Raw genomic sequence first — 12,132 nt, forward strand, 5'->3', positions numbered from 1 at the left:
CCCACCCAGCGGAAGATCGCAACTCTCTTCCAGTGCGCGCCGTCCAGCTGCGAGCGTCTTACCTTGAGCGCTTCTATATCCAAAGACGTCGACCGGTCCATGATAGAAGAGTGAAGTCCTGCAAATCAGTCACGAAAATAGAAGTCCCACCAGCGAAGACGATGAGAGGGAAAAAATGAAAAACAGAGACCAAAAAAAGTTGGAATGCTCTCTAGAGTCACAAACTCTACTGCAACATCTCCTGGTTTATTGTTAAGAGTAGGTTATTAATATTCCACAACGGCGACAGATTTTCTCAGTTTCATTCCTCCCGGGGGGTCGCTTGGTAAAATCAGGACTCCATACCGTGGAAGTCCCCCCCACCTCCGGTCCCCGGTTTGTCCGTGCTGGGGACGGAGGGAATAGAAATTATACAGAGGGCTGTAATAAGCTGTGCGTAATGTTTCAAAATGCAGCTTTTGCGCACTTAACGATCCGATACGTCTTCTGTTGTTGTTGTTGTTATTGTTGTTGTTACATCTGAGTAAGAAATATTCCCCCCACTGCAGGAATGGAGCCGGTCGTCTACTGGATAAATGCCGTTAGATCCCGTTGAATCCCAGGAAATGTGAGTGTGATGTTGTGTCTGCTCGTGCTGTGGTCGGCAACTGGAGAGAAGGAGTCCGGATCAGACAGATGATACTCTGCCTTGCCTGGGCGACTTCCATGCGGCAAACCGCCAGAGATATCAGCTCTCCCTGAAAGAAAAAGGGGAGAGAGAGAGAGAGAGAGAGAGAGAGAGAGAGAGAGAGAGAGAGAGAGAGACCTGGTGGGAGAGATGCTGAAGAGAGGAGATGAGGAGAGCTGCGAGAGTTGAGACGAGAGGAGAGAAGGAAGGAAGGTTTATGCTGTACATTATTCCAATGACTGACGCACCGGTGTGTGTGTGTGTGTGTGTGTGTGTGTGTGTGTGTGTGTGTGTGTGTGTGTGTGTGTGTGTGTGTGTGTGTGTGTGCGTGTGTGTGTGTGCGCGCGTGTGTGTGTGTGTGTGTGTGTGTGTGTGTGTGTGTGTGTTAGAGGAAAAAAAAAGGGGGGGGGCTCATTCTAATCAAGTAGATGAATCGAAAATGCTGCTTTGCCACTGAAGACAAGAAAGAGATTTAAATGCAGAGGCTGTTGAACGGCTGTTGCAGGAAGTCTGGGTTTGCTGAGTGAGTGTGTGCGCGCGCGTGCATGTGTGCATGTGTGTGTGTGTGTGTTGCTTTACACAGACATAAAGTAGGGGCACTAAACTGATACAGCATGTCTGTATATGAATATTGCAGACCCATAATCACATTGTAGGCACACAGAATGTTTCATAGATCATATTTATGAATAGGCTGACACAAACTTTCTCTCTTTCTTTCTGTCTGTCTGTCTTTGTTGTGGTGCAAATTGTCCTCATTTTTCTCCCGCATAATAAGGTGTCGCCGCCTGCCGACCACCAGGGCTTTTTATTATCTGTCACACACCTCTTGAATAAGGAGAAGAGCAGTGAAGAGGAGAGGAGAGGAGAGGAGAGGAGAGGAGAGGAGAGGAGAGGAGAGAGTGAGACGCAAGGAGGAGAAGAAATGGGTTGGCAAAAGAGGAGAGGAGGGGAGCAAAAGAGACAAGCTAAGATGACAAAAGGAGGAGAAGAGAAGGGGGAGAAGAAGCACTGTTAGGTTCCATCTCTATTATGTCATTCTCTGTTCGAAACAAAGTCTGAACCAGTCTGTCATTATCTCGCTTTATAGCAGATTGTTCTTTTCAAGGTTGATACTCTACAGTTGAAACACAATTCAGAATTACAAATGAGTTAAATGTTGGAGGACAGATTTTTATTGTCCTTTACTGTTATTGTCACTGAGTACCACCACAGTTTATTTATTTTAATTGCAAACTGTGCTTTAGAAATCTGCAGATTTCTGCTATCTGCTGCTATTACATTTGACATTTTTACTACTGTCCTCCTGACCAATAATATTAGATATGATGACTGCAGGTGAGGCAAGACAGGTAGGATATGCTGAATAATGTTCTCTCGTCGACCTCCTCTGCCAACCAAGCATAAAACACCTTGCCATGCTGTAACAAGAAGAGATATGATTATCACTTCACCCAATCATACTCTGCTGAGGATTTAAGACATAACAACTATTATCCATTTCATAATTTATCAATATTCTGCAAATCAGACATCAAACATTGTGCATTAAGCTGCATCACTGCTTCCCTTGTATTTGCAAAGACAGTGTATATCAGTCTAAAAAGGCTCAGTGTGAGGTGCACAGACCAAGATATCCCATAATTAATGGACGTCTGAGTTAGAACCAGAGCCAAACCTACAGTAACAAATGATTGAATTTCAATATTACTTTGTTGATCAACAAGCATCCTCCTCAACTCCTCCAAGGTGGCATCACGCTCTGTTGCATGAAGATTTCTGCTGCAACTTCAAAGCCTCCATTTCAAGGATCATTTCAAGTCCTTTCCAATTTATATCATTGTGACATCCTGTAGGCATCAAGCACAATAGGTGTGTGTTCAGTTTAATAGATTTGCCTTTGAGAGTAGGCGCATCACGCATGCATTTGCAGAACTGTGCTGTAGAGAGCTCAGATGAACACACACACACACACACACACACACACACACACACACACACACACACACACACACACACACAGCTATAGGCCCACTGAATAGCACAGGAGAGAACACAGAGGAACATTTGTTGAGGGAGTCGGTCAGAGATAACGAACATCATATTAATGAATGCCTCACTCATACACTCTGCTCCTCCCTCTCTGTTTGTCTGACTCTCTTCTTTGCTGCTTTTCTTTCCTTGCTCTCTCTCTCTCCTCACCTGCCTCTCTCGCTTCCCCTCTTCCTCCCTCCCTCTGTCTCGCTGTTGCTGCTTTGTCTCCAATCGCCCTCTAACACCTTTCTTGCTCTCTCACGCTCTCTTTCTCTTTTGATGTTGCACTCTCTCTCTCTCTCTCTCTCTCTCTCTCTCTCTCTCTCTCTGTCTCTCTCTCTCTTGCTCTCTCCGGCTCTCTCACTATTTTCTGCTCCTCTGTAACTTGGGGACCTCCACCACCTCCACCTCCACACCACCATCTCTCCTTCTTTTTCTATAAACTTTGTGCTGTCGGGCAATTAATCATTTTTTCCGAGGACTCGTTATTTTTTATAAGGGAGCGGCTGATATCGGACACAGGCACCCAGTCCTGTGCCAGCTGGAAATGACATCACCCATTTCACCCCCCGTCCTCTCTCTCTCCCCCTACCTCCACCCCCGCCCCCCTTCTCCTGCATTTTAACACACCATAAACAGTTTTCTCTCCCTCCATACTGTCTCTCATTTACCTGGCTTTACATCTCTGCTGCTTGCCCAGAAATGCAAATGAATCCCTCTGACTTACTTCAGTGACTTCATTGCCACAACTCAATCAAAAACTGTATATAAGCACTATACCATGATGAAATTTCCTTTACAAAAATACACATAGATCAATGCAAACATTTCACATACCTAGGCATGTGTGGTTTCACATTTCATTCTTTTTCTATGTATCTCTCCTAAATGATGATATACCAAAGTCTCCATCCCAACTATGTGCTGTGTACTTTTACCTGCCTCACTACTCATGATGCAGCTGTGGAGTGGCAGCGACGGAGTGTAACAGGCCTCTCTGTCTCTCTCTCCGTCTCTGCTCTCTCCCTCTTACAACGCTCTGTGATCAGACAGGAGCTTTATTCTTCTGCTCGAACACAAAGTGCAGCCGTTTGCTTTGCTTGCCGCAGAGAGAGCAAAAGCCTATGGGAGGGTCATATTATTATTACTGCCATGCAGAATTAAGTTTGACAGCAATTTGGAAGTTACTGGTTAGCATTAGCAAGCTAAGGCTTTCCTTCCTCCCAGGTCATAATAAGTGTATCAGTAATATTATAGAGATCACGGGTCTCCCCACCTGCAGTTTTTTAACATAAACTAACATTATCTCTTAAAACAAATGTTCTACATGTATTTGATCAAGAGGTGATCTGTTGAGTGTTACAAGCTAAATGTTTACTTTAGTCGGAATTTAAATGAGCTGGCTATTTACATCTCTATTTGGGATTAAAATACCCAAATGTTGTCATATTGTTATTGCTCCATGATTATATTTCTGAAACAATTAGTCTATTATTGTGTAATATTGTGATTAGCTGATTTATAGAGATGTGTTCAACTACCATTTTTAAAACTAATTAATTGTTTAAGTAACGTTTTAAGCTAAAGTAAAGCTAAATGTTATCCTTTGGGATTATTATCTCAATATCATTAGTTGTAGCCTGAAAAAAGACAAAATGTTCACCAGACACAGTCTGTAGTATGGCTTATTAATTTATGTAACCTTTACATTAAAAAGTTCAGGAATTGCAGTTCGACGTAATAACCATGCAAGGCAATTCCAAGGGAATCGTTTCACAAATTCTGCAATCAAGCAGCAAGTCTGGGATTGTTTCCATGATTGAGCTAGAGCGAATGAACTGTGGTTTAACAAGGCTGCAACACGTAGTGATTGTTTCATGGTGCATTGGTTTTAATACTCCAACATGCGTTTTATTTCAGCAGTGTATGTGAGCGTATGTTTGAAATAGACTTCCATCTTCATTCATAAATAATCTTTTCATTCACCCCTTGGAAGTGAACGATTTTTTGTGTTCATTTGGGAGCTTTCCTTATTAATAAGCCATTCAGCTTCATTTCAAAAGTCCTGCTCTCGCTACCATTTATCAGAAGATTCGAGAGCATTGGTTTCTTCCAGCAGGTCATTAGACCTTGCACAAGCCACTTTCACATCTATTACTGGGCCATTAACACCCCACCCCCTCACCCCCCTGCTGGAGGGATGCATTCTCTCTGCCTGTTATGCTGTATCATTTCAGCATATCAACTCACATTTTGCTCCTCAGCATCCATTTACATTGATTTTGTAACCAGTGTTTATATTTCACACCTGTGTCTTTGGTTATATATTAACATACTGGCATTGGTGTGATTGTCTTGCAACACTTTTATGCTTTTTGCATTCTTTTATTTTCAAAGTATACTTAATGATAAGTCCTGAGGGAAACCAATAATTGATTTACAAGAATAAAAGAAAATGCCTTTTTTTGTTTGTATCTTTTTGATACAAACAAGATGAACATGTGTGTTGGTGCATTTTCTTGAAAGTAGGCCTAATATTATGCTGCTGAGAGCTGAATTGAGTCAATAGAGGGTGTAACACCCGACAGTGTAAACTGAAAGACTTACAGAAAGCTTTTTTGCACCACAGAGAGTGAATGCAACAAGGTAAACTAGCTAAGCCACTTTCTCTTGCTTGCCTCTGGGCCTCTGGTTTCCTCTGGGTCAGAGCCAAGGAAGTACACCTTGGGGCCGGAAAAGTAGAAAGCCATGTACAATTTAATGCAATGCATGACAATTTCCTTTGTAATACTTACTGGCCAAATGGTATGTTTTTTGCTGATAAATGTTAAGGTAATGAAGCCGTCGTTCCTTGTGGTGTTGGATTGGGCTGCATTATACTGAAAGGTGTATAAGATCTGCATACATTTGTCAACTACAAACAAACCCAAAAATATAGTCACTACTATTCTGACTGTGAAAAGTTTTACACAGGCAATAGTAACGTTTATTGCAGGGCAAATGTACTGCATTACATTAGTCACAAAGTGCTTAGGAGTAATAAAATACGGAGACAGGGAGACATGTCAACCCCAATGATTTCACATAAATCATTTTTCCCCCTCAATTAACTCTATCAAGTGTCTGCAACAGTCTCACCATTCCCAGAACATATGATAGAGGGAGAAACAGAGAGACAAATTCTGCAGTCCTTGTTTCAGACGTCACATTTGCACAGATTTTTGACAAATGGCAGGCCCAGCTGCAGACCAGTAAATCAGGGCGACGTTTTCACTTAGCCACTGGATTCATTTCAAGTGTTCTAAGACTGACCCCCCCCCCCCCCCCCAAAAAAAATAAAATAAACAAATAAATAAATAAATAAATAAGTAAATAAATAATAAATAAAAAAATAAATAAAAATAAAAATAAAATAAAATAAAGTAAATTTAAAAAAATGACATCATGCAGATTAAAATAATATTGGGAATCTTCATTTGTACATTTAAAGAGGTCAGATTTATCATCAGTGACAAATACACTTTTCACTGACATCAGTTTCAGTGTTTTTCATCATATTGCTGTGGCATAAACCAGAATTACAGCTGTCATGCCCTTTTCTAAAGTGCTAAAGTAGCTTATTACAGATCATAACAGCCTATCATAATAGCCCAAAGTAGCTTATTACATATCATAATAACCCATTACATATCATAGTAGCCTACTATATACTATACTATATATATATAGCCTACTATATGTAGGCTATTGTAAATGTAGTGTATTACAATAAAATAACCTATTGGAAAGGACCAGGCTATAATTACAATGGCTTCAGCAGCTCCCAACAGATGTCTCACCCAAAGTTGAAATGTAAAGTATTACCTCAAGATGTGAGTTTTCAGAGGTTTGCTGGTTAAAGTCCGTCAGTCTTAAAAAACTACAAAAGCCAGAAACTACCGCGTCTCAAATCTCTCCCCGTTGATTGGCCGACACAGAATCCAATCCTTTGGCGGAGACGTGTCTCGCAGTCAGAGCATCTTTCCGCAATGGCGTCTGTTTGGGCCAAGTCCTTCGCTAATCTGCCGGTCCTGTCTGTTTTCTTACTTCTGCTGATATGTTTGTCGCCCGGGGGAGGTCAAAAGAAGAAGGAGGTAACTCTTAACTCGCTTAAACGATTTTTTCTGCCATTGTTGTTTTGCTGTTTAATGAATGGAGTGTACAAATTGAATGTGCCGGTGTGCGTCAAGTTGGTGACGTTCAGTCAGAGTAAACAGGAAGTGTGTCGGAGAGACTCTAGTTATCTGGTCTTTTGGGAACAAAAAACGCCACTCGTATAATATAAATGAAAGAAACTTTACTTACAAGTTGTCATCTTTTACGCCTTTTCGCTGACTCTTTCCTCTGTGGTTAAGTTTTGCTTTGTGCGTAATATGACAAGCTTACGTATACCAGTAGGCATAGCAAGCTAATGTAGCTAAGCTAGCTATGTAGTTTACTGATTTCGTTTGAAAATCGATTTGGTCGCACAGCGCTGTTATTATGTCCTCCGTGTTTACATTGACACACTCCTATAATACTTTAAAATTAGCTTCATGAGTCCGATACATTGTTTCAGTATCGACTTTACGTTAGGCTTTTTATTTTGAAAATTGTACGTGCAGGACGCGCTGTGTTTCATTTCTTGCTAGCTTAACCATGACGTTTGATGGTGCTGGCGAAAATCTCGCAGTAACCTCAATAAATGGCTGCATGCTAGCTGCATTAATTTTCCGGAATGCACCGGAACAGCCTTTAACTACTATTGGATTAGTATACGAAACTGCGATGTGGTTATTTTATTGAAGTGATAGCAGGTGTATTTCAGTTCAGGAAGTGAGCAGGAAGCTCTTGTGGCTTGCTTGGTTTGACATTTGAAACTGGACTGAAGGGTTGTTTTTTTGTTGTTCTTTGTGTTGAATCGATTGAAGTGATCTATCTATCTATCTATCTATCTATCTATCTATCTATCTATCTATCTATCTATCTATCTATCTATCTATCTATCTATCTATCTATAATAGGTACTCTATGCATGCTGTTGGTTACATCAGATATTTGCTTTGTAATCACTGTAATGGGACACATCTACTGCATTTGTGATTGGTTTGCTTCAAGCAGCATACGTCTATAATTTTCCCTGAAAGGCCGAAAAGAGAATGAAAACTGTAACCCAGACAGAGTGAAAGTGCATTGTGCAACTTGTGAACTGAACAGGATTCATCTTTGTGATTATTACTTTGATTTGTTCATGTGTGTATGCATGCTTTGTTAATAAATGCATCTTTTTTATAATTAAAAAAAATACATTATCAATGTAAATCAAAGAAACGGGTCACTTTCACGTGGTAATACTTGTATGTCATTCCTGCCTTTTGTAATTTTAAAATAATTTTTAATTTCTTGAAAAATGTAACATTACTGTGGCATTTTTGTCACTATATCTTACGTAGAATGTCCAACTATGCTGCAGTCCAGCTCACCCGCAGAGCAGTTGTCTCGTACTGAAAAACTTGCGTGTCAAGTGTCATGTTTTATCTGTGTGACTCATGTTTTCGTACCCTCACTAGCATAAGCATCGTTTGTGACATATGAAAAAAAAAAAAACCCTCAGATTTTTATGCAGCCAAAACTAAAATACAAAGTGTACATCCTCATTATAGTTTGATAGTCCTTTGAAGTCCTAAACACTGTGGGGAACCACTCCTGCATGGCTTTTGACAGCACTGTTAGCAGGGATTCAGACTGAAAACAGCCCTACGATAAAACAATCGCTGCATTTGTGAGGGCCTGTTGTTTTGTTAATGGTATGACAATGAAATAATGGGAAGTCCAGCTGGAGTAAAAGAGTAATGCATTTAATGTCTTACCAGGCACCAAAAAACTGCACAGTGCTTTGTAATAACAGGATTTTACAACTCCGCAAAGTTATCACTGGTGGCAATTATTTTACTAGAACAATAGAAATACAGCGTTCACATTACAGAGCAGATAGCAATCAATGTATTTGACTGTCCAGTGCAGCGCCTGGTTAAACTTTTAGCTTTTTGGATGGCCCTGCATTGTTTTGCACTCTCTGTGTTGACACCCCCACAGGCAGGGCGTGAGTCTGTCTGAACATGGCCTTAGCTGAGGTGGCAATCACATTAGATGGCAGTACAGGAAGCTCTGCCAGTGTCCGCCTGATGAAGGAGTAGTTAAGCTGAGAGTGGACAGCAAAAAAATATATTGTACTTGAGCATCCCTCTACTGTGCTGTCCTTTTCCATCACCCTTTTCCCTAAAGTACATGTGCAGCTAGATTATTTTGAGACAATACTATGTTGCTCTTATCCCGTGTACACTGATTTAACACATGAAAAATGTCTGATAGGGCTCAAATTATGAACATTTCGTGGGCAGCCTTAGCTTGATTTAATATCCTGTTCTTGGCCAAGGAGAAGTCACAGTGCTGTCGTAACCTCACCTCATCTCCCCGTTTTCTTTTCAGCTGACACGACATATGAATAGAGAATTGATTGAGTGGTCAAAATGTAGAATGAATGAATGAAGGAACGCATGGGCAAACACATGAGAGGTGAACAAAAATTTGAATTTGTGGAAAGGTGAATATGTCAAAAATGGACGAAGAAGACACTGACAGAGTGGAAGGATAAACTGATGAATGAATGGACAGATTAACCACTGATGAAAGAGCATTTGAATGAGAGAGAAAGAATGAATAAATAATTGAGAGTGACATATTTCCTCTCCAGCTCACTGAAAACACTTCATTTTTTCTCTCAGTAATGTTGATGGCTTGCAAGGTGTATGTGTAATGAATGTGTCACCACAAATAGAGTCAAGATATGCAAAAATGATGTTTGCCTTCTTGTAATGTTAACGTTAACTCACGCAGGGCCGGAATTGGATCACAGCACCTGGTCTTACTTATTGAACGCAAATGTGACACTAATCTCTGCGATGACTGGAACCGCTTCTCTTTAGCGAGGCGTCTGATGTCAGATGGCAGTGATGATGATGATGATGATGATGCTACTTGCAGCTGGTTTTCCGGGATTGGGTTAGTCAGTCTTGAGTGGAGCCGAGTCTTTGCAAGAGTCTATTTTGAAAAGAGATTTATATGTTGGCAGGCACCACTTCATAAATTCTCCTTCAGAATGAGGTTTCATCTTCTTAGCTTCTCCTGTTAGCAAAAGTTGCCTCCATAACACTGTGCCTGTCAGAATGTGGTCTTGTGAAAGCTGTTTGGTGGGTATCCAAATTCCACCTAAAGGCCGTTAACGTCATCCGAGCTCATTTGTCTTTGCAGCTCATCCAGTTTAACATGTTTCAAGCTGTAATGATGCTCGAGATTAGCCTTTTTCATCGCTGCGAGCGTGTCTTTACAAACTGACGTAGGAAGACTGGCTTGCCTTTTACTTCAGCAAACAAATAAACAAAATATTGTGTCCATTTCTCTTGGAAAGCAGGAAACTCCGTACCTACTTTTGTTTTGTTGCTAGGTGCCACGCTGCATTGACCTAACATCAACATAATGCACGTGTTGTGTTTCGGAACCACACTTATTAACTAATTTAAATTATTTTCTTTATCTTAATGAATTGCCTCTCAGGCTGGACCAAACAGTCCCACGGACCATATACGGTTCCCCACCTCTGATGTAAAGCCACAATTCATTTGAGTCACTTTATTTATGAAGATGTAACATATATAAATACAGTTATGTCTTGCAAATTAAAAGACAGCATGCTGAGGGAAGTTGATGCAGCATTATTTTAACATGACTTTACAAACCTTAGATAGCACTTTTAGACATTTTCTTAGTTCAAGATCTGTTATCTGTCTATAAAAGCCCTTAGGGAAAGGCTGCGGATGAATAAACCAAATTGGAGCAGTTGCGATTAGGAGTTCAAAACTTAATTTTTGCAGCTCCTAATGAATACTGTCTTAAACTGCCATTTTTAACTTTTTTACCCAGGGACAGTCTGCTGACATCAGTGCTTATTTTCAGCAATGCCTTGCTTCACATTCACAAAATTACACCAGGGAGCTGCCCATTATAGCCACAGTCTGCTGTTAGGCACTGACCAGCTCAAGGACACCTCTGCATTATCTAATGAATGACAGACAGAGCATTTCTCAATCATGCATCCGGCTATTATTAGTTTGCTTCTCTGCCATTGACATTGCCGCTATCTTTAACTGTAACCTCTGAGTTCAAAATTTTGTCCAACAATGTTTAACTTTGGTCCATCCCGTCCAAAAGATCTGCGTGTGACTCTGTACCAGGTAGCAGACAGGAGCTAGCCACACATACTTTGACAAGCGCACACACACAGACAGACAGACTTCCAGTGAGCCACAGGAGAGATATTGAGGGGTTATAAATGTTCTTTCCCAGTTGCCTGCCTGGGGCCATGGCAGAGGAGGAGGAGGTGGAGGAAGATCTTATTTAGCTGGAAATGGACAAAATGGTGAAGCAGCATTTTGTATTCATCTCACTAAGCTCGTCTTACCTTTGCCATCAGACTCTAAACTGTAGCGGTGGGTAGGGCTAAAAGTAAAGTTAATTAAGGCTGCTTTCAAACACTCAAATCCTTATTATCGATATTTAAATCTTTAATCAGTATTCAAAGTGTGTGTGTGTCTCGTTCCCTGTCCTACAGCTGCATGGCAGACGAGATCATGGCTTTTTTTCACAGTTGCACTACATACATTTTTAGTCTGTCCAGTCTACCTCTGCAGTGGAGAGAGAGGACGAGAGAGGGGAAAGGCAGCCAGAGAGAGAGAGAAGCTTTAGATATTAAAATATTAGCACCAGGCTTAAGGTTTGGTTTGGCTGTACTGTAGGAATTGCTGTTGTTTGATGTTTCGATTTTCTTCTCCTGACTTATTTTGTAGTGTTAGTGATCATCTAACAGATAGGAGCCTAATTGTGTTTTTATCTACTCCCATTATCTACTCCTTTTTTTGGAATGGAATTTAATACCAACTTCTATCAAGCAAGGAGTTAGCCCTTGGTGGCTAATTTAACATTGTCAGAGTGTGCCTCACAGTAAAAGCCAAGTGATTTAGAGGTTACAATTGCTTTTATAAAGCCCATTTTATCTGTTTAATATAGTTTGACTCCATAATGTTGATTCGCAATTTCTTCGTTACGGACCAAAATCACATGAGACCAAAGCGCTGCTGGGAGTCCTAATAAATCTCACTAATAGCACGCTATTTTTGACACTTCTTTCTGGTGAGATCACAATTTTAGGATGGAACAAAACCCCCAAGCTAGATAGATACTTGTGCTTTAAGGGGTTACGTTGTACTTAAAGTGATAGCATGTGCAGGCTCAGAGGCTACTCTATAGGCTACACCGAGGTGACGGGCGCCTCCTCATAAATCTAACTACTGGACATG

The 12,132-nt window shown here is 40.8% G+C and overlaps 2 protein-coding genes across 2 annotated transcripts in view; one reads left to right on the forward strand and one right to left on the reverse strand.

Moving 5' to 3' along the window:
- Nucleotides 1–944, reverse strand: part of LOC139341106 (zeta-sarcoglycan) — a 325,973-nt gene extending 325,029 nt beyond the window's left edge. Inside the window, exon 1 of the mRNA XM_070977442.1 lies at nt 63–944. Within this exon, the coding sequence (XP_070833543.1) occupies nt 63–101 (39 nt within the window). The 5' untranslated portion in view covers nt 102–944. The remainder of the gene's footprint in view (nt 1–62) is intronic.
- Nucleotides 945–6,711: 5,767 nt separating this feature from the next.
- LOC139341097 (dolichyl-diphosphooligosaccharide--protein glycosyltransferase subunit TUSC3) overlaps nt 6,712–12,132 on the forward strand; it is a 66,363-nt gene continuing 60,942 nt past the window's right edge. The window contains exon 1 of the mRNA XM_070977436.1: nt 6,712–6,834. Within this exon, the coding sequence (XP_070833537.1) occupies nt 6,730–6,834 (105 nt within the window). The 5' untranslated portion in view covers nt 6,712–6,729. The remainder of the gene's footprint in view (nt 6,835–12,132) is intronic.

The sequence above is a fragment of the Chaetodon trifascialis genome, chromosome 2 (genome assembly GCF_039877785.1).
Source record: "Chaetodon trifascialis isolate fChaTrf1 chromosome 2, fChaTrf1.hap1, whole genome shotgun sequence".
Lineage (NCBI taxonomy): Eukaryota > Metazoa > Chordata > Actinopteri > Chaetodontiformes > Chaetodontidae > Chaetodon > Chaetodon trifascialis.